Source organism: Hylobates moloch, unplaced genomic scaffold (assembly GCF_009828535.3).
Source record: "Hylobates moloch isolate HMO894 unplaced genomic scaffold, HMol_V3 SCAFFOLD_7, whole genome shotgun sequence".
NCBI lineage: Eukaryota > Metazoa > Chordata > Mammalia > Primates > Hylobatidae > Hylobates > Hylobates moloch.
Window position 1 is genome coordinate 29,235,747 of NW_026652282.1, and position 24,105 is coordinate 29,259,851.

Below are 24,105 nucleotides of genomic sequence, written 5' to 3' on the forward strand. Positions count from 1 at the left end.
AATACTGGCAAACCAAATCCAGTAGCATATCAAAAAGCTTATCCACCACAATCAAGTTGGCTTCATTCCCAGCATGCAAGGTTGGTTTTACACATGCAAATCAATACATGTGATTCATCACATAAACAGAACAAAAGACAAAATCCACATGACTATCTCAATAGACAATCAAAAGTTATTTAATAAAATTCAACATCCCTTCATGTTAAAAATTCTCAATAAACTAGGTATTGAAGGAACATACCTCAAAATAATAAGAGCCATAAATTATAAACCCACATCCAAATGGGCAAAAGCTAGAAGCATTCCCCCCGAAAACTGGCACAAGATAAGGATGCCATCTCTCACCACTTCTTTTCAACGTAGTATTGGAAGTTCTGGCCAGGGCAATCAGGGAAGAGAAATAAATAAAGCGTATTCACATAGGAAGAGAGGAAGTCAAATTATTTTTGTATGCAGATGACATGCACCTATATCCAGAAAACCCCATTGTCTCAGCCCAAAAGCTAAGACTTCAAACTATACTACAAGGTTGCAGTAACCAGAACAGCAGGGTACTGGTACAAGAACAGACACATAGAACAATGGAACAGAATAGAGAACTCAGAAATAAGACCATGCACCTACAACCATCTGATCTTTGACAAACCTGAAAAAACAAGCAATGGGGAAAGGACTCCATATTTAATACACAGTGCTGGGATAGTCCTATGCAGAAAATTGAAAGTGGACTTCTTCCTTACAATCTATACAAAAATTAACTCAAGATGCATTAAAGACATAAATGCAAAACCCAAAACAATAAAAACCCTAGAAGAAAACCTAGGCAATAAAATTCAGGACATGGGCGTGGGCAAAGATTTCATGAGGAAAATGCCAAAAGCAACTGCAACAAAAGCAAAAATTGACAAATGGGATCTAATTAAACTGAAGAACTTCTGCACAGCAAAAGAAACTGCCGTCAGAGTAAACAACCTATAGAATGGGAGAAAAGTTTTGCCATCTATCCGTCTGACAATGGTCCAGAGTCTACAAGGAACTTAAACAAATTTACAAGAAAAAAAAAAACAAACAACCTCATTAAAAAGCGGGCAAAGGACATGAACAAACACTTCTCAAATGAAGACATACATGTGACCTAAAAACGTGAAAGAAAACTCAACATCACTGATCATGAGAGAAATGCAAATCAAAACCACAATGAGATGACATCTCACGCCAGTCAGAATGATTACTCTTAAAAAGTCAAAAAACAATAGATGCTGGTGAGGTTGTGTAGAAAAGGGAACACTTTTACACTCTTGGTGGGAGTGTAAATTAGTTCAACCCTTGTGGAAGACAATGTGGAGATTTCTCAAAGACCTAGAGGCAGAAAAACCATTTAACCCAGCAATCCCATTACTGGGTATATTCCCAAAGAATATAAATCATTCTATTATAGAGACACATGCATGTGTATGTTCATTGCAACACTATACACAATAGCAAAGACATGGAGTCAACCTAAATGCTCATCAGTGATAGACTAGATGAAGAAAATGTGGTACATATACACCAAGGAATACTATAATGTCACAAACATTAACAAGTCAATTAAACTTCTTTTCTTCATAAATCACTCAGTTTGAGGTATGTCTTTATAGCAGTGTAACAGGCTAATAAATTCTCCTTTTATTTTTGACTGATAATTGCAACTTTTAACTTTCCATTTAAATATTTACATATCCTTGCCTTTGTAAGTTGTTATGCTGGGGTAAGAGATTTCGACTTCTTGCCTTTTGAGATATTCTAGTATTTGAATATTTAGATACTTACTAGAAAGGTTCAAGCTATAAAGTATTAGTTACCTAATTTAGCATAAAATCTTTATTTTGAAAATACTAATACTTGCAATAACAGGTACCAGTTATGAAGCTTTTTGCATGATCCAGGCATTATAATAAGTGTTTTCAACTGATTATCCTATTCAAAAGATCTAGAATACTCCCTTGCTATGCTGTAAAGCTTTAATAAATGGTAGCTATTATTACCTCACAATGGCCCTAAGAGTAAGTACTAATATTATTCCTATTTTATAGATGAAAGTGACCTTGTTTAGGCAGATAAAACTTTTTAGTAGCAAAGCATAGATATAAATCCAAATCTGATTGTTCATTTATCCAATTCTTATAAGCTATGCTCACTTGCTCCTACACTTGCACACTTTTTTGAATGGTGGTTTCCTTTTAAGTGGTGTGTGTTTGTATGCATACACACACATATATAAATTCAGAATATTGAAATTGTAAACAATGGCATGTCATAACTATTATATAGAAGAATTACTCAATGTTAAATATGTTTGGCTTTGACATGCTATATTGAAATCTGTGCAAAATTAGTCAAAATACACTACACACACACACTATCAGGTTGACAATGTGAATCGAGGTTTTTCATTACGTTGTTTGTATATGTATATGTAACCCTTTGGAGTGATCAATGAGTTTAAATGGGTATGGAGGAATTGCACTTCTGCAGTTTAAAACATACTGCATAATAATAACAACAGCTTTAGATAATAATTGATAGCCATGCTTAAAAACCAACTCCACAGGCATGGTAGCACAAGGCACAAAAATCTGGTAAAGATTTGCATCTCTAAGCAAAAGAAAATATTTATATGTTGAACTTTGGGAGAATCCTTGGGCAAAAGATCAGGTGGTCACAAAGGAAGCTGAGTTACTAATCACAAGGATGTAAAATGCTTTATCTTATGAAGTATAGAGGACTTCCCATAGCTGAATGTAGCACACAATGAGTGCCAAAGTTCATGACAGTAGCCTGGTAACTAAAATTTACTATTAGTTACTGACTTGATACTGATAATAAGGTAATAAAACTTCTGGAATAAGTACTGACATTGAAATCATGAGCAAAATTATTGTCTAATACTTAGAAGGCATCATAAGTCATTTGTTTCTTTGAAATAAATATTACATGATAATTAAGAAGGTTTATTCTGTAAAACTGTCTGTCCAATTTAATGTATCTTGTATCAGAAAGAAGAGATGTATGTTGTCTTCTGGATTCATATTAAATGCAGAATTTGAGTAATTGTGTGAATTAACTGCACCTGCAAAAATTCCAAAGCAATGAGATTTAATTTTTCTGATCCATCTGGCCTTCCTCTACACACTATCTAATACTGAAGTAACGAAACACATTCTATAATTAGGGATGGATATTATCAAGTATAGGTTTACGAAAAAGACTTGTATTTTTCTTCATGTGTTATTTCATTTTTTTTGTCAGGAGATAATAGGCGTATCATACAGATGTTGAGCATTTTGTCTTTATGGTATTTTAATGACATACTCGATGAATACAGTGTAATAATTTCATAAGTAAGTCTCCTTTGAATAGGGGTAGGATTTTACTGTCATTATTTTTTAGCTGCCTCTCCAATGGAGAAAGTAGGAATCTTCTTCACTAAGTACTCCAGAGTTTGACATAAAAGCAAAGAGAAACATATCAAAGACATTTAGAACTCGATGGCCACTATAGAAATCTGCCTAGCTTACCTTTCTTTTAAATTTATAAATAAACAATGAGAGATTCCAAGAGTTAACTCAGACTCAATGTATTACATTTTTTAGCGCTTACTACATTTTATATTGCTACAGACAATGCATTTACAAGGTAAAACCTATTGCACTGATGTACACGGCCCATTCTCAAATACCTATTATAGTTGGAGGTAGCAAAATGATACAGTTCATTTCCAAAGTTATTTGAGATGTAACTTCCAATTTTCTTCTTTTTATTTTTATTTTTTTTAATTTTTTGAGACGAAGTCTCGCTCTGTCATCCTGGCTGGAGTGCAGTGGCATGATCTCGGCTCACTGCAACCTCCACCTCCCGGGTTCAAGCAATTCTCCTGCCTCAGCCTCCCAAGCAGCTGCGATTACAAGCGCCTGCCACGACGCCTGGCTAATTTTTTTGTATTTTTAGTAGAGATGGGGTTTCACCATGTTGACCATGCTGGTATCAAACTCTGACCTCAGATGATTTGCCTGCCTCATCCTCCCAAAGTACTGGGATTACAAGCGTGAGCCACCACGCTTGGCCAACGTCAAATTTTTCTAATAAAACCTTTAACCTGAGAAATCACCCAAAAGATGTTCTGAAATTTAAGGGGGCTAATTCTATGAACTTAAGTAAAAAGGAAACACAAAATAAGTAAGGTATTTTTATTTTAATTCTAGTTTTTAAAAAATCATTTTCTTTTTTTTTAATTGGCATCAGGCTTACTAGTCTTGGAGAGCTTTCAGGAAGCAATGAAAAGGGCTTTTAACTAAAAAGGCTTAGAGTATTTTTAATTAAAATTAGTGGGCAAAAAAGACGAGAGGCAACCCATTTGCAACTATATCCCTCTTGTACAAAGAGGTCTACAAAATTATGCTCTGAGAATGGGTACACCCAGAACGTGAACATAAAATATTTTATGAAGGCTTAAAATAGAGGATCTTTAAAGAATGAGAATGGACTCGGAAAAGAAGAGCATATAAAGAAATTTTCTTCTTGGTACATTTGTATATTTTTATTTGCATATTGGGTATAATAAAAAGCACTGGCTTATCATTTACAGTTATGTTTCATATTACTATTTGATAGGAGTTTTAAATCTCTCATCAGGTGCTTGCTTCGGCAGCACATATAATAAATCTCTCATCAGGATATAGATGATATAGAAGATACACATAATTATATAATAATCATTTTCTCTTTTTGGGCATCCTTGAATGTAGGCACAAACATATACAGCATAAACCTGAACTGCCATGTACAAGAAGAGGCAAATTCTGAGCATATATATTTTATCTTAAAGAGGTGCTCACAGTTGAGAATGCTGCAAAAATTGATAGCAATACAGCAAAATATTGACAAAATGGGAATGAGATATTTGAACCTTAATAAGTCATACAACTTTCCTTATTCCTGAGAAAGAAGACAATTTAATCTACAAAAAATTCACAAAACTACACAACCTTTACTCACTTGAAAAAAAAAGTATACATATATGCTTACGCCAAAGCACCTGGTGTATAATACTTACTATAAATTACATATTAAATATGATAATTACAATTTATGGTATAATATGGTAATTAAAATTACCATATCAAATTTTAAAGCATATGAATAATATACCCTTTCAACAGCACATGTGATTTCAGCCAAATGAGGAAAGTAATGCTTCAAATCACATAAATTATATTTTAGACTATTAATTATAATAAATTTCTTACTATCACATTTATTAAGTTCCAGGGTACATGTATTGGACGTGTAGGTTTGTTATGTAGGTAAATGTGTGCCACAGTGGTATGCTGCACCTACAGACCCATCACGTAGATATTGAGCCCAGCATCCATTACCTATTTTTCCTGATGCTCTCCTCCTCTCCCACCAATAGGCCCCAGTGTGTGTTGTTCTCTTCCCTGTGCCCATGTGTTCCCATTGTTCAGCTCCCACTTATAAGTGAGAACTTGCAGTGTTTGGTTTTCTGTTCCTGCATAAGTTTGCTGAGAATAACAGCTTCCAGCTCCATCCATGTCCCTGCAAAGGACATAATCTCATTCCTTTTTATGGCTGCATACTATTCCATGGTGTATATGTATCACATTTCCTCTATCCAGTCTATCATTGATGGGCATTTGGGTTGATTCTATGTCTTTGCTATTGTGAACAGTGCTGCAATTAACATACAAATGCATGTATCCTTATAATAGGATGATATATATTCCTTTGGGTATATACCCAATAACGGCCTTGCTGGGTATTTCTGGTTCTACTTCTTTGAGGAATCACCACAATGTCTTCCACAATGGCTAAACTAATTTACATTCCCACCAACAGTGTAAAAGCATTCCCGATTCTCTGCAACCTTGCCAGCATCTGTTGTATCTTGACTTTTTAATAATCACCATTCTCACTGGCGTGAGATAGTGGGCTGAGGCTGATACAGATGAATCGAGAGAAGTAGGCTTCAAAGGTGGGTAATAACAAACTTCCCTGAGCTAGGGGAGAATGTTCTAACCCAGTGCAAACAAGCTAACAACCATGATGAAACAGGAGCGGATAACAGGAATAACCAGTTTACAGAGGAACCTAAATGACCTGATGGAGCTGAGAAACACAATACGAGAACTCCACAATGCAATCACAGTGTCAACACCTGAATAGACCAAGCAGAGGAAAGAATCTCAGAGCTTGAAGACTATCTTGCTGAAATAAGACAGGCAGACAAGATTAGAGAAAAAAAAAAAAGAATAAAAATGAATGTACAAAACCTCTGAGAAATGTGGGATTATGTAAATTCTGAAGCAAAGACTGTTCCGGGTACCTGAAAGAGATGGGGAGAACGGAACCAAGTTGGAAATCATACTTCAGGATATCGTCCAGGAGAACTTTTCCAACCTAGAAAGCCAGCCCAACATTCAAATTGAGGAAATGCAAGACACTGAGCAGACCAACCCCAAGATACACAATCATAAAATTCTCCAAGGTTTAAATGAAAGAAAAAATGTTAAGGACAGCCAGAAAGAAAGGCCAGGTCACTTACAAAGGGAAGCCCATCAGGGTAACAGCAGATCTCTCAGCAGAAACCCTATAAGCCAGTAGAGATTGGGGGCAAATATTCAACACCCTGAAAGAAAAGAATTTCCAAGGCAGAATTTCATATCCAAAGTAAGCTTCATAAGTGAAGGAAAAATAAAATCCTTTCCAGACAAGCAAATGTTGATGGAATTCGTCAGTATCATATTTCATAATTATGATGAGGACAAAATATATATCGATCAGGACCAAGGCAATTAGAAAAAATTGCACAAATTACAACACGTGTATATATAAAAAATTGCAGGGAATCAGGATCATTTGAGTTTTTAAAGAAGTCAATCCAGGGTATATTTTCCCTCTTTTCTCATTGTAAGCCTCCAGATAGCAAGAGTTATTATCTCTCCAACATTTAGAAACAAAGTATTTTCTATCTTCTTAGGCTACTTTCTAATCAACTTAAATACCCTCAGCTTGTGTCCAGGTATTATTCAAGTCAAATCTGAGTTTGAAATGCAAGACAGCAGTCCTCCCAGCTGATGATTTTTTTCACGTTTTGATCTCTTGCCATGCAACTACTTCATAAGGTCAAAAATGCCTCAAAGCTTTGACCTGAATAGCAATCATACGCACAAGCAGTGTTCTTTATATGAGTACAATTGGATGCCTTGTCATCTCACTCACGATTTCCATACCCTGCCTAACAATAGGTTTTAACCATTATGAGAACTTTGCTCATTCTTTATACTAATAATTTAAAAGAATTTTTGAAACAATTGAGTGTATCATGTGAATAGTCATTAATGAAACTGATTTTTCTCCCACAATCATTATAGAAAATGTACATACAAGTGAGCTTTCTTCTACAAAGTCACAACCTTACAGCCCATATTCTTGGAATTCTTCTTATGGAATTTTAAACAAGGTCAATTTGACATGGATAAAATAAAATCAGTTGCTCTTATATGATACTATTTCTCTGTTGTCTCTCTTTACCCCCTTTTAATTTGTCTTTTCCTGAGTAGCTCCATTTCTATCTTCCTGTGAGCTCAAAAACAACCAGCAAAGATTTGAATCAATCCTATGACAGCATAATTTTTGGAAAGGCAATGAGAGAAAACTAAAACATAAGCATAAGAAAGACTCAAGCTTAGTGTTCTGGGAAACAACTTACATGATGTTAAGTCCTTTTATTTGTTTGTAGCCCACAATAGGAGCGTGTAACAGTTTGAAAATAAAATTAAAAGGAGATAGTGGGCCGGGCGCGGTGGCTCATGCCTGTAATCTCAGCACTTTGGGAGGCCAAAGCAGGAGGATCACAAGGTCAGGAGATCGAGACCACCCTGGCCAACATGGTGAAATCCCATCTCTACTAAAAATACAAAAAATTAGTGGGGCGTCAAGGGAGGCGCCTGTAGTCCCAACTGCTACTTGGGAGGCTGAGGCAGGAGAATGGTGTGAACCCAGGAGGCAGAGCTTGCAGTGAGCTGAGATTGTGCCACTGTACTACAGCCTGGGCCACAGAGTGAGACTCCGTCTCAAAAAAAAAAAAAAAAAAAAAAATAGCCTTCCAGACACACTGAACTACATGACTTACATATCAACCTAAACCTTTTTCCCCTCAAATGCTTTCTTGTCTATGCCTCCATTTTATCTTCATTGTAGCCCTATGAGCAAGTGAAGAGATACATGCTGGAATGCATGTTGGACTTTATTTCATAAAGAACAATGCAAATCAAAACTAGTATTGTTTTATTACAGAATTCTACAAGTTGGAAGACATCAAGTCAATTGTCTAGGTGGTGGTCTCATAATTTTTAGGGAATTAAAAATAACGCTTCAAATGCTTTTCTACCAATTGGAATAATCAAATCAGTAATATTTTGATGAGATGTACAAATTCATCAAAAAGTGGTCCCATTCCAAGGGAATGAGCATATTTATATACTGTATTCCTAAGAAGCTCTCCCTTTTCACATTTCAGGGAGCATTGTGGAAAACCAGAATGTTGGGATTCGCACACATATCACTGTCTATTTTCTTTAAACATTTATTTTAGGTTTAGGAGTACATGTGAAAGCTTGTTACATAGGTAAATGTGTGTCACAGGGGTTTGCTTACCAATTATTTCATCACCCAGGTATTAAGCCCAGTATCCAATACTCATATTTTCTGCTCTTCTACATCCTCCCACCCTCCCACCTCAAGTAGATCCCAGGGTGTGTTGTTCCCCTCTATGGTCTGCAGATTGTATCAAAGGCTTAGTAAAGATGTAGATTTTTAGGTCCTTATCATAGCTTATGGATGAGATTTTCTGAGCAAAATGTATAGGAATATGCATTTTAATTAGCTCCTCAGGTGGCTACTATGCAAACTCAAGTTTGAGAACCACTGCATGCAGTGCAAATGAACTAGAACATGACCTACGTGTAACTGTTACAGCTCCCTAAACGTATCCCTTAAAAGGGATGCATGTCAAAATAACTTTCTTTATCAAATAATGGCAATCTTTCTTAACACAGCAAGTGACCATTTTATGGCAGCAATAATCTACGGAAGCAATGGGTACATATGGGAATAATATTAGTGTTGGGTTAAAAAGTATCAAATTGACTAATGTCTCATGTATTTATTACATAAATACCAATGTATTGCAGAGAAGCCACGGGCAGATCACATAAAATAGGAAGAATCACAATACAGTAGTAAAATTACTATTAGGTCAATTAATTGCTAAAGTGTGTTTAATGGAAAACAAATGGAGTTTGTATTATGTAATGATTGTGTGGGAGATTATTACAATTTATATTCATATTTCTTCAAATTATAATTTTTTAACATAAAATTGGATTAAAAGTAACATTGAACTGTGATTGAAAATCATATAGGCTGGTTTATTATGCTGTCTTAAATTGTATTCCTGGAAGCAATACTACAAACTTCATGTCTTCAAAAAGCATTTCCTAAGTGCTACTTATCAGATGTCAAGTCTCAAAAAAACAAATTCCGTGTACTTGTCTCACTAGAGGAAATATTTGCCTAAAATCTATTGAATATGGTAGTGTATGCGTGTGCATTGAGCTATGAATTGTGCGTAAAGTTATTCCTTATAATGCCAGACTATGTGGCAGAATATGTTAAATACTATTATATATAATGTTGATATATGGAATGACTACTCATTATTCTACCGTCCAACTATGTAAGAAAAAAAGAGGTTCAACTTTTTTTTTTTTTTTTTTTTGAGACGGAGTCTTGCTCTGTCGCCCAGGCCGGACTGCAGTGACACGATCTCGGCTCACTGCAAGCTCCGCCTCCCAGGTTGACGCCATTCTCCCGCCTCAGCCTCCCAAGTAGCTGGGACTACAGGCGCCTGCCACCGCGCCCGGCTAATGTTTTGTATTTTTATAGTAGAGACGGGGTTTCACCGTGTTGGCCAAGATGGTCGTGATCTCCTGACCTCGTGATCCACCCACCTAAGCCTCCCAAAGTGCTGGGATTACAGGCATGAGCCACCGCACCCGGCCAAGAGGTTAAACTTTTAACAATACCCCATATTAGTGACTAAATTTTTAAAAATTGTTATAATAAAACCACATACCCCAAATGTAGCTGAGATGTTTTCATAATCTACAGCCCATATGTGTTAGTATAACTAAGCCACATTCATGATTTTATGAAATCAGCAGTCTATGGCAGAAAGGTACAATACTCAGATAATTAATTGCACTAATAAAAAACTTTCCAAGAAATCAAAGGACCTGAACCCTAGTCCTCCTACCACTAACTTGTCTTGAAAAATTTACTTTTCTTTACTTTTCTTCCCTAAATTTCATTTTTCTCAAGAGTAAAATGGAGTTGGCTAATGGTCCTCGTGGTTCTAGCATTCTCTGATTTGGGGTAAGATTGTGATTATACAGTTTCCCTGCATTTTGTTCACCTGCTCTAAGTCACTCAGTTCCCCCTTACTATTGGGCTGGAAGAAATTCATTTTAGGGCAGTAACAAGTTCAGTTAATTAGCACTCTACCTCGCCACCATTCTCCAACAACAAGACAGGCAAAAGAATCATGTTTTAATTTAACTAAACACAGGGCAAGAAAACTAATCCGGTTTCTTCTTTTGTAGGGTTATAATGTTACTCTCTTAATGCAGGTTTAGAAAATCTCTGAGATAGTCTGTAGCATGATAATTGGTATCACTAACCTGTGCTGTACTCTTTTCAAGTTTTTGGACTAAATTATCCCAACACCGGGCAAAGTTTTCCAGCCATGCTTCCGTCTTTTGGGTCACTGACTTATTCTTCAGTGTTGAAAGAAGATCTTGTTTGAGTGAATACAGTTTGCCCATGGATTGCTTTTTCTTTTCTAGATCTGCTTTTAAAACCTGTTAAAACAAGAAAGATCACAGAATAAGCCTGGGTTACATTTTATACACCACTATAGTCCAATCTGCTTTTGCATGTATTTGCTCATTTGTATAGATAAGAAAATATTTCAATCGTGCCTGGAAAGGATCAAAAGTTCAGAAAAATATAGGTAGAAAGTTATAATCTATCTAATTTTCCCAGGAAGTTTGAAAAGAAAGTCAGATATAGAATAAAGACCTACTAAAAGTAATTAATAGCTACCTTAAAATATTTGAAGAACATCCAAGTGAAAAGGTAATATTGCTTCAAAAGTAAAAACAGAGATCAACGTGTGGAAGGTAGAAGGCATGGCTCTTGGATTTCCCCTTAATTCCTGACCGAATTCAGATGAAAACTGACAATCAGGTACCAGGAGTACCGAAGAAAAGCTATGAGTTGAGAAAATGAGAATGGCTAAGGAAACTTGCCATTCTGAAATGCTGTGATTATTATTGTTTCCACAATTTTAACATTCGGTTCATTATTTGGAGATAAAAATCTCATTATGTGATTTACTGACCCTAAAATTTTTGTAGCATCCATTAATCAATTAACATCTGGTTATTTGAGTAATTATTTTTTAAAACTAATTGCAGAGCCCATTAAGTAAAAGAACTAAGTCGCTGGGCATGACATAAATCCATCAGCATCTCTTTTCAGATTTTGTAAATACTTATGTTGTCTTATGAAGCAATTTTTATACCATTTATATTTCGAAAGTTCCTGTGAGCTGTGGAGGGTTACAAACTCCCTTTGGATGACTTGGAAGGAATAAGTGGTTTATGTGAAATCAGTAAATCAGGGCAGTTTTTCCTTTAACTTGACTCAGTAACGTTACCTGATACACAGAGAAATTCAGTTCCTGGGTACTGAACAAGACTGCCTCACTTAATTTGTAAACAAAGGAGAAAAAGGAAGAGAAATAAAGGAGAAAGTTCTCTTACAGCCACTTAACAATCCCATATTTGGCAGCAAATACAATGAATGTAAACTAAACCGTGATACCTGTCTTTCTGAAACAAATACAAGTTTATTTAAGAACTAACATACCACACAGCAAAGAAATTGTAACGAAACAAATGCACCAATTGCCCAAGAAACAAAGTACGCCCAACCTAGAGCAGTCAATACACCTTCCTGAAAAGGACAATCAAAGTAGCCCATTTTGGCACGCCACCTGCATTGATAGCTCTGAAGTGCAGATTCTGCTCTAGTGTCTCCTTCAATTAGTTTGTCTTTTACTCAGAATCTGCTTCATCTGATGTATGTTACAGTTCAGCCTTCATGCCATTTTTAAGGGGAAACAAAGCGAGATTTAAGTTTCATTTCTAATTTTTCCTTAACAATAACTTCAGTATTAGAATTTCTGAGTTTGAAAGAATGCAATAGACCAAAATACAAATTAAGATGTTATACACTGAATTCATATCAAAATAAAACCCACGGTGTGGGGGTTTAGCAATAGGTAGGTGGTTTTTCTTTTTTGTTTTGTTTTGAGTTGGAGTCTCACTCTGTCACCCAGGCTGGAGTGCAGTGGCATGATCTCAGCTCACTGCAGCCTCTGTCTTCCGGGTTCAAGCAATTCTCCTGTGTCAGCCTCGCGAGTAGCTGGTATTATAGGCACATGCCACTAAGCCCAGCTAATTTTTACATTTTTATAAGAGACAGGGGTCTCAACATGTTGGCCTGGCTGGTCTCAAACTCCTGACCTCAAGTGATCCAACCGCCTTGGCCTCCCAAAGTGCTGGGATTACAGGCATGAGCCACTGTACCCAGTCCAATACATAGGTTTTGCATATTCATTTTGTTTAATTCACATGTTAGTTTTCCATTACATTTAAGTGAATATTTGCATTAGTATTAGAACAAAGATTTATGCTACCTGTCCCAAGCTGAGAGCCATATTTGAATTTCAATGTATATTCCTCCAGTTATAGTGTCATTTTTTGTTTAACTATGGAAAGAGGCACAATATACATAAAGACAAATCTAAAAATAAAAAAAAATCTAAGTACAATCCTCTTTGACTTACTTTCTCAGAATGTAAGAAACTATTTTAAATAGCCATATGTGTAAGGCGAAACGGTGTACCCATCATTTAAACAAAATATGTAATGATTTGGAAACATGTCAGAACAGGAGAGCGAGAATTATGTTTAAAGAAGAGGATTGCAATAAAAACCTATGAGTAACCTCATGGTACCTAAACAAATGAAAATAAGCCTCCGGTTTTAATATTAAGCCACATGAAGAAACATTTGGTAAGCATTACAAAAATGAAAGTGAAAGCCACCATTAAAAATAAAATTAGAGGCGGTGGCTCACGCCTGTAATCTCAGCACATTGGGAGGCTGAGGTGGGCGAATCACGAGGTCAGGAGTTTGAGACCAGCCTGGCCAACACAGCGAAACCTCCTCTGTACTAAAAATACCAAAATTAGCTGGGCATGTTGGTACATGCCTGTGGTCACAGCTACTCAGGAAGCTGAGGCAAGGAATCACTTGAACCAGGGAGGCAGAGGTTGCCCTGAGCTGAGATCACACCACTGCGCTCCAGGCTGGGCAACACAGCAAGACTCCATCTCCAAAAAAAAAAAAAAAAAAAAAAAAAAAAAAAAAAAAGAAAAAATCCAATTAGGAAAAGTGCACTCAAGGTAAAGTAAAATCAGTGTTATAATTATATTGTGTGATTATTGAATAACTGAATTTTTATATGTCTATATGACAAAAACACTGAACCCTGACTTCTACCTAGTAAATTTTAGATATGAATATCAAAAATGATGATGGCAGATTAGTTGTTTGGTCTCAATTTCTCTCTCTTTTTCTATCTTTCAGTAGTCATCTCCCAGTTCCAGAACTCCCCTAGGATTATTAACTGAGGGAGGAAAAGAAAGAAAATCCATGATGGTGCCAGATACATTAGATCATAGAATTCATTAGAATTACCTTGTCCTGTCTATACATTGATGCCGATTCTTTTAAGCTTAGGTCTTACATGTGCATATTAAATAACTATGATTTGTTACTAATTATTGCATAAAATATGTATTTCTACATATCAATAATTAACCATAGGTCTATGAGTGCCAGAGACCCACAGTGCTCTAGAAAATTCAGGTGGCAAAAGGAAGATCTAGAAAATGTGTACAAGGCAAAGGCCAGCTGGGATAGTAAAAGAATAAATAGATTTTATTTTTATAGAAGCCAGGAATGTAGACCTACCTCCAAGGTAGGGAGGAAGGTACAGTCAATAAATCGGACTGGGTCAGTAGTGGAGATGGAGAAGGGACAGATAAGTTGTTCAAGATGATTTGAAGTGAAAAGATAATGTCTCCTTTCAAAAGGCCCAGGAAACCCTCACCTCACTCTCATCAGGAATATGCATAAGAGAATAATGCCAAGACAATTTCTCCTATATTGGCAAAATTGAGTTTTCCACCTATATTATGTGTAGTTACTTATCTATGTCAGATGTGCTCCAATTCATTCTAATCACCAATTATACTTTGGGAGGTTGATCTATTACAGAGGTTCTCATCTTGAAAGAACATCAGAATTACCTGAAAGCTTGTTAGAATGCAGATGACTAGGCTCTACTTCTAGAGTTCCTAAATCAGTAGGTCAGAAGATGGCCTAACAATGTGCATTCCTAACAAATTTCCTTCATACCGATGCTGCCGGTCGGGGGAACACATTTTGAGAAGCATTGATTCTGTCTGAATTAATTATTTGAGGGCCATCTCAAGAGTTGAGGTAAAGGTAGCAAGTCAAACAGCACTGTCAAGAGGAACTTGCTCAGTTACCATAAGCACTTCATCCATGTCCTTTGATCCCACAGCCATGTGAGAGTATCTTCACTTCTCAAGTACTTCTGTAGCCCTTAAATACCATACTCTCTTGGATCACCCTGCTTCCCCAGAGCTGTCCTTCCCTGGCAAACACCAACAGTCCCCACAGCAGCAATACATTTACTGAAGAACAGGTTTCTTCTTGACTTGGATCTTCTCATGATAATTTACATGATTCTACAAGTCTTATAATTCACCTCATAAAAGCTACTGTTTCTTGTTTCCCTTCATTTTTCGACCTGATGCCAAATCAGTTTAAAACTTAAATCAGTTTTGATTGTAAAAAAATAATAGATCTACATGATTTGGATATGAATCCCAAAGATCTAGAGCAAATTAAACGTCATAATCACCACCTCCCACCCCAATGGTAAGGAGGACACAATCCCATGGGATATTAGTGATAGTATTTCAAAACAAATGCACTTATTGTAAAGAAAAGGGAGTTTAGCACAGTGTACCTATACCGAGACATGTAGTGAAAACTGGTGACAGATGGTACCTGTTTTGGGTCTCAGATTGTGACATATTTTAATGAACATTAAATTCTTATTCACTGCCTGAGTCAGCAGGGGAATTTTACCTCAAATTCTAGACCAGCTGTCATGTTTTGTTAATTGGCTTAAACTATCAAATAACAAGACCTATAGAAAACATATTTTCTCTTTGTTCACAAGCAAGGTGACATAATACAAATTTTAATCCTATTGGAAAATTATTGAGACTTTGTTAAAAGAGCATTTTTATGGCCCTGAGGCTAGCCAAGATTTCTGCTCACAAAAATGTTAACATAGAGGCACATTATTGTGAGACATGACACACCTCAGTTGCAGTTATTTTTTCCGAGGAATCAACTGATACGAGGAGTACTGAAATAGATTGAAAGGCCTGGACCTGAGTCTGGATGTCTAAGTGTTCATTTTAAGTCTGATACTAATGATGTAACATACAGGTCCTGTGTTTTTTCTTGATCTTGGTTTTCTCTTGGAAATAACCTGAGTAGCTGGTCCTAATGAACTTTAGATGTGAAATTAGATTGAAGAAACATTAGATGAGATGCAAAATCTCATCTAGCTTTAACATATTTGGATTTTGTCAGTTTGTGGCTTCCTAAGAACAACTTTCTTGATAAATAAATACCAACTTTCTTGGTAAATCTAGTCAACAATATATGCAGGAACTTTCAATAGATATTAAGATTTGGAATTTATCATCATGTAAAATAACTGTACTATTCTAGCATGTGGTAATTTCCAAAGATGGCTGTAAAATATCCTCATCTCAGATGCTTTGCTATAACTTCACCTTGGTGCTTCTCCATGAGGAAATGAAATCTAACTCCTTTTCCTTGAATCTGGGCAGGCTTGTGACTTTTTCAACACACAAAATATGACTATCACCGTTATGACTGACTGTCTGAAGCACATGGTTCTGTATTTAACTAGCAATATACCTTGGCTCCTAATCAGAGGGCATGACTGCATTTAGATAATCAGTGGTCACTCACTTATTTACTGAAAGGATTCATATTTTGCCTGAGAAGAACAATGTTTGTAAGGAATATTCTGCTTTTAGGAGATGTAATCCATGCATCCATTCCTCTAGATATGATAGAATCCATCATGAATGTATCCTCTCCTTTCTGTGGCATGTGACAGTGTGTACCACTTCCTACTTTTTTGAAATATTTATTCTCCTCACTTTTATGGACCACTTTCCCCTTGTGGTATCTGCTTAATCTTTTGGTCGACATCTTGTCCTCTACCTACTCCTTGATTGTAGACATTCCCCCCCTGAAATCTATTCGTTTCACTTAATGTGTCACTCTACACAATCCCTCAGAAGCATTTTGCTTGCTTCTGAATCAATAACTAGTCATGAACCCTTTTCTGAGATTCTAGGTGTGTAAACCAACTGACTAATGGAAAGGATTTTTAACTTAGATGTCTCAAAGACATTTTATACTGAATATATCCAAAACTGAAATAATTATCATTCTTGCCATTCCAGCAATTCCTCTTCTATTCTCCTATTAGCGCTAGTAACCCTCCTAGGAACCCAGTCACCCAAATGAAATGTCTAGGAACCATTTCAAACTTCTGCCTCTTATCACAACTTTCATTCATCACATCTTAACATTCTAATGTTTCTCTCCTTATCTTAATACCCAATGCTACTTAGTTCAGGTCTTCCGATTAGTCCTCGTACCATCAAACATCTTCCTACCAAAAAGTATTACAAAAATGCAAATATGATTCTTTTGCAAACTCTCAATGGCTCCCCGTCAGCTGCAGGCCAAAACTACAAATACGGCTGATATTTTTGCACTCGTGTTTCGAAACATATACAGGTTACTTTTCTGAACTCTATTTTCGGCAGTCACATCACTTAATTAAGTCTATATTCTTTGAGCAATAATTTCTTATCAATAATAAGCTAGCTTGTAGTAACAAGTAATCCATAAGTGAATCTATTTTAAATTAAAAGACAAATGAGGGTTAGCATTTATGGAGCAAAAAAAAAAAATGTATGAAACAAATAAATATCTGGTAAAATGGTACATATTTAAAATAAATGGAAAAATTTACTTAAGTTTAGAAATGATTTAATTATTATGAAGTAGAATACATAATATCAATACAGATATAAATTGATTCACTCAGGTGAAATTATGAAACACTACTTACAACCATTTTGTTTTCTAAAAGTTCGTATCAAATGAACATTTAATTGAATCTATCAAAAATTTTAAGAAATCATAATATAGAATATTTCACTCGAAAAATTATGTTCGTAGTATCAGACTGGCCTCTTTTACTAGAAATGATAAAATTCACAGAGTAAGAGAAACTTTCAAGTTTTTTTTTTTTTTCTTGGAAATTCCTGCTGAAACCAAATGTTTCAATGAAGGCTTTTCTGAAATCCATTTATTGCCAAAGAAATCTCATCTCTCAAAACACTCGAGGTATTTATAATCAAAGTCATTTGATTGGCTTTAATTTTTTTTGCCTGAAAAACTAGGTGACAGTGTTTGGATCTCTGTTCTCTAAACCTCATGTTGAAATGTGATTCCCAGTGTTGGAGGTAGGGCCTGGTGGGAGGTGATTGGCTCATGAGGGCGGATGTCTAATGAATGGCTTAGCACCATCCCTTTCATGATGAGTCAGTTCTCATTCAGTTAGTTCACATGAAATCTGGTTGTTTAAAAGAGTCTGGGACGTTCCTCTTATCTCTTTTGTTTCCACTCTTGCAATCTGATATACACTGGCTCCCCCTCTCCTTCTGCCATGATTGTAAGCTTCCTGAGGCCCTTACCAGGAGCAGATGCTGGTGTCATGCTTCTTGTACAGCCTGCAGAACCATGAGTCAGTTAAACCTCTTTACTTTATAAGTTACCCAGTCCCAGTCTCAGGTACCCCTTTATAATAAACTAAGGTTAACCTCCATAAATGTCAGGATAATCGTCGCTTTTATCTCTCACATATTATTCTGAGAATCAATTTTAGTCTATTTTTTTAGAACTATGCTGTTTAGAACTTTATGAAAGGCTCACAAACATTTCTTAGTATTACTTTATTAATTTTAATTGAAGTCTTATTCTGCTATGCTATGTTTTATCAAGAGTACAACTTTGAAAAACAAAGTTGAAAATCCACTTATAGTTTTTTCCCACTTTAATTCAGAAAAGCAGCAATATGACATCTTTGAATAATCTATGATCCATGCAAAAACGAACATTTAATATTCAATAGCATAGAAGAGACTAAATAATAGTGATAATATACAGTACGGGTTTTTATAAGACCATTAAAAGCTAGAAAGTACATACGGCCAGTTTTTGAAGACTTGATAACATTTCATTTTGATCTTTAAAGCCAGTTGTGTGAATCTTGTTCACTGCATCTTCTTTTTCTGAAAGCCATGCACTAAAAAGGCACTGCAAGACATTAAAGAATTCCAAGGAATAAATAAACAGAAATCTTTACTTTTCCAATTTAATATCCCCCCATGTCTTTTACAGCTAGTTTCTCACACGACTCACCTGTTCTTCAGTAAGTCGTTGCCATTTGAGAAGGATGTCTTGTAAAAGAACCCAGCGGTCTTCTGTCCATCTACAGATGTTTGCCCATCGATCTCCCAATACCTGGGGAAGAGACAATCAACCACAGCATCAGCAAACAATTGGTAACAACGTTTTATTAAAAATGGCATGAATAATTTGCCAAAGTATCTCAGTCTCCTATATATGCTAGAAGTTGGAAAGGACACTCTTCCTGATCTGCTTACATTTAAATAAGTGGTGTGACTTATCTGTCTTTATCTCACCAAGTCTTGTACCTTTCATATAAAAGCAAAGATACAAGCAATATGAAGTGGTTATTATACCACTATATAAAATGGCTCCATAGCAAATGTAAGATAACAAAGACATACATATAGAGAGGATTTTGCAGTGAGAACAAGTAAAAGGTGTATCTTCCTTAGGTTTGAAAATACAACCTAAAGAATAAAAGTCTAACTACAAAATAGAATGCCTCAAAAGACTCTTAATTGAAGCAATCTTGCATAATGAGAATTGCCTACCGTTTGGATTGTAGAAGAAAATTCTTAGTAACTTAAACTCTATTCCTATGTAGATTTTTCAATTTTCTCAATTATTACAAAAGTATTAAAATTTTCTCTTTCTAAACTACTCTAGTGAGAAAACTAATAACCTCTGAGTAAAAACTACTATATCATTAACATGTCACTAATGTCTAAGAACACACACTATTTTAATATGTAACATAAACCAACTATCAATGATTTTTGGAAGGAAAACACATATTGTGATGCTTTCTATGCAAAGGAAGCATTTAAAAAATGGCATTTAGCTCAACCTCATTATGATGCACTTCAAAGCCTAAATTTTCAACTTTTTGTGACTTTTTCACATAAGAAACTTATTTTCTCATATATATTGGACCTTTAAAGCTAGAAATCATAAAATATTGACGTGCTTTATTTTATATAGAATTAGAGCTAGAAAAATGTTTATAACTCATATTTTTGAAAAATCTATTCAATGTCTAAGATAAGTCTCATAATTTCTGTTACTTTATACTATGTATGTGTATTACACCCATCTAGAGGATATTAACACACGATTTAAACAATGCAAATGAAATTAGCATCACGAAAATAATCCCACCTATTTTTTTTTTTTTTTTTGGAGACAGAGTTTCGCTCCTGTCACCCAGGCTGGAGTGCAATGGCACTATCTCAGCTCACTGCAACCTCCACCTCCTGGGTTCAGGCAATTCTCCTGCCTCAGCCTCCCCAGTAGCTGAGATTATAGGCATCCACCACCATGTCTGGCTAATTTTTGTATTTTTAGTAGAGACGGGGTTTTGACATCTTGGCCAGGCTGGTCTCGAACTCCCGACCTCAGGTGATCCACCTACCTCGGCCTCCCAAAGTGCTGGGATTACAGGCATGAGCCACTGTACCTGGCCCTAATCCACCTATTTCTAAGTGACTTGGAGAGTCATGTTTCTTAGATTGTTTAATCTACCACCACTTTAAAAAAATACACGCATGGGTAAACAGAAGGCAGTCAACATTATCCCACAGTACTAAAATCATCGTGTACTTATATGCAGCTCAATCATAAGTGAGTTTTCAGTTTTTCTTCATAAATATCAATGTTATTGCTTTCAGCATAATGTAACTGTATTTTTTGTAGTTTCACTTTCTACTCAACTTACATTGAATTATGTTTACAATAAAAGCCATAGCGTTCAAACAGTGATGTGAGATACCCACAGGAAATGTGCGAGCTTAAATCAATGAATTCAATAACTTCAACCATCTAATTATTACGAAGGAGTATATGTAGGTTTTTCCTAAACATACTTGAATTTTTTTAGCAAACTTCCTAGTGACCCTGTCAGTACGTATCAGGTAAAATGGCACGTAACAAACTGGTTAATAGATGAGTTGTGGGAGAAAAAAGCTTCAAATGGAGAAAATCTTATCTCTTAAGAATAAACTACACCATCTGCCTGATGTGATGATGCAGATCTACAAAGTCAAAATGTGGGAAATTTATTGTAGCCCATCAACTCCAGTGAAGAAGACAGTCAAGGGAAGAAGGGACAAACTCAAGCTATAGCATCATATTCATAAACAAAATACTTTCAAGTATATATAGCATCTTCTCTCTAGTGCTACAAGACATATAGTATCCACTGAAGCAGCATTTTAAGCTTCTAATCCCATAGGTGGAAATGTGTGATTTATTAATTTTAGTGGGAATACAAATCCAAATAAAGATCCCCTATTCCAGGTTGCATAATATTTTCAAATTTATTGAAATTCTGAGATGTACTAATGTGATGCATTTAATATTGCAGTATTATTCATTGCATGAGTCACAAAAAACTAATATAGTAGTTCTTTATCCATAAGGAGATATGCTCCAAAATCCTCAGGTGGATGCATAAATATGCAGGTAGTAAAAAACCCTATATACAGTACTTGTGAATTTATTTTTCTTTCTTCACAATTTCACGGATAGAAGATTTGTTCTTACCACAGATTTTGAGCAACCCCAGCATACAATTTTTTTCTTGCCTTATTAAGTTGGGAACTGTCACCTTTTCACATAAAGAAAACCCTTGACAGTTTTTTTTTTGGCATATTTGAACTGCCAACATAACTACTCTTGCACTTTGGGGCCATGACTAAGTAAAACAAGGGTGACTTGAACACAAGCACTGCGATATCATGACAGTGGGTCTAAGAACCTAGACAGGTACTGAGTAATGGGTGGGTAACACTGACAGCATGAAGATGCTGGACAAAGGGGTGATTCAGTCCTGAGTGAGACAGAGGTGGGATGGCACAAAATTTCATCATGCTACTCAAAACAGCATGGAATTTAAAATTTATGAATTGTTTATTTCTGGAATTTTTCATTTAATATTTTCTGACCATGGTTGACTGCAAGTAACTGAAGGCAAGGAGAGCAAAACCATGGATAAGGGAGAGAGGGAAGGATTGCTTTAATTAAACACTGTTAGGTACATAGGCAAGCTATTTAAGACAACTATTTAAAAAATGCCACTAAAAGTGTCCTTTGTATCCAAATAATATTATAGATCATTTTGATAATTTATTGGAGCAAGTTTATGATTCAGCTAATATTCAGCTTACAGTTAATGATAGCCATCAATGCATTCATTCATTGGTCATGAATTTATTATATAACAAATATGTACCAAATATCTGGATATGCCAAATAATAAGAGAAGATGTTACAGGCTGAATTGTGTCCCGTGAAATCCATGTTGAAGCCCTATGCCCCACCTACTACATCAGCATGTGCCCATATTTGGAGATAGTGCCTATATATAGACCATTAAGTTACAATGAGTCTATTAGGGTTACTCTATTCCAATATGATGGATATCCTTATGAGAAGAGGAAATTTGGACACAGCAAAACACCAGGGATGTGTGCAACACAGAGGAGAGACCACATGAGGATGCAGGAACAAGGCATTGATCTGCAATCCAAGGAGAGGGGCCTCACAAGAGACTGATCCTTGCCAGTACCTTGGTCTTGAACTTCTGGCCCCCAGAATGGTGAGAAAATAAGTTTTTATTGTTTAAGCCACCAGTTCATGTTATTTTTTAACGATAGCCCTCACAAAGGAGTAATACAAAAGACATTTAAGATAGATGGATTCTTTTTCAAGAAATACGTGGCTAAATGTCTGTTGAAGAAAATAATAATACCAACCCCTTAAAGAATTGCAAATATTAAACAAGAGTATGTATGGGAAAGTATTATTAATTTGAAACAAGTTATTTAAGAGTTCGTCGTTACTTACATTTTGCTTGATCATGGTTCTTACATCAAATCTAAGAACTGCCAAGGGTCATCTATTTTACTGTATTCACTCCAGAAAGGCACCCATTAAATCTTTACAAATAAATGTTTAGTCTTCAAGTATACTCTTTAAAGGTTTCTAACACAAGACAGCATGAATACATATCCTTTAGTAACATATTCTATTGCTTAAACGTATCTTACTCTTAGAAAATACTCAGTGAATTGAATCGAAGTCACTTCTGTAGCAATGCGGGCATAGTGCTATCCACTGTTCTCAGTGTAAGCAGAAAAGTGAATTAGAAATTACTTGCTCATACGCTGTACACAGCTGCCCATACATTTTTGTGATGCCATATGCACAAGTATAAATAGATGTATACAAAGTGCTTTAAATTTATGGATTTACCTATTTATTGCTTAGAAATATTGGCCTTAATTTGAATTACAAAGAACGAAACAAAGCAATTGGAAGACTATATCCCTCAGCTCTGGAAATCACTCAAAGATGCTGGTTCCTACCATTGCCTGAATGGCTATAACAAAATTGTTAGAGAAGTGTAAGAAATTGGATAAAATGGGGCTAATACATATATTTTTTAAAGAACCACTGTATTAGGATTAGAAACCTCTTCTCTAGAAGAAAAAGAAAATGTGTAACTTCAACTCAGTGTTTCTCTGAGTTTCTATTTACGTATAGGAATCCCTTGAGCTTTTAGCAATAATGCATATTTTTATAGAGCTAAACATTATACACATAAATGTAAAACCAATGAATTATAAAGGCTCACAAAATGGTAAAAGAAGTTAATTTTTATTTATGTTCTCATTTTGTCGCAGCAGTAAGTGAAGCTAAAGGTCAGCTCACTTCTTCTAACATTCTCATGGACTAAATCACAACTCCATTATCGTCCAGGCTCAGATTCACAATGGGGAGGATTTTTTCCTCCCATTTAATTTACATGTCATATTGTTGTACGTGCCAAGGACATTTCTCATCTGAATTCCTTTGTTTGGTTGAGTTGCTATTTCAATTCAAAAGTGAAAAATGGCTACTAAAAGAACATTTGGATCAAGGTAACTGAGGAAAATTTGACAAGCCTGGGAGGTAAATCTTAAGCATGGTGACCCTTGAATTTCTTGGAGCCAGGGATAGAATATGAAACCTAAACTGTGCCCATCAGTACTGGCATTAAGAGATAAGAGTGTTCCCAGGTGTATATCCACTAAGGTGGAAACAATTACGTGCCATGGACCACACAATGCATCAGCAATGGGGCTTTATCAAAGAGGGAGGCAGAAAACAACCCATCTTACTTTATTGCAGGTTAAGACCCTATAATACACTCCTCCGCTAGATGAATCGTATGTGT

The 24,105-nt window shown here is 35.7% G+C and overlaps 1 protein-coding gene across 1 annotated transcript in view; it reads right to left on the reverse strand.

Annotated features, from left to right (window-relative positions):
• DMD (dystrophin) overlaps nt 1–24,105 on the reverse strand; it is a 2,251,240-nt gene that overhangs the window by 1,468,665 nt on the left and 758,470 nt on the right. The window contains exons 14-16 of the mRNA XM_032756167.2: nt 18,900–19,001; nt 18,687–18,794; nt 10,806–10,985 (exon numbers count right to left, since the gene is read on the reverse strand). Of these exons, the coding sequence (XP_032612058.2) occupies nt 10,806–10,985; nt 18,687–18,794; nt 18,900–19,001 (390 nt within the window). The remainder of the gene's footprint in view (nt 1–10,805; nt 10,986–18,686; nt 18,795–18,899; nt 19,002–24,105) is intronic.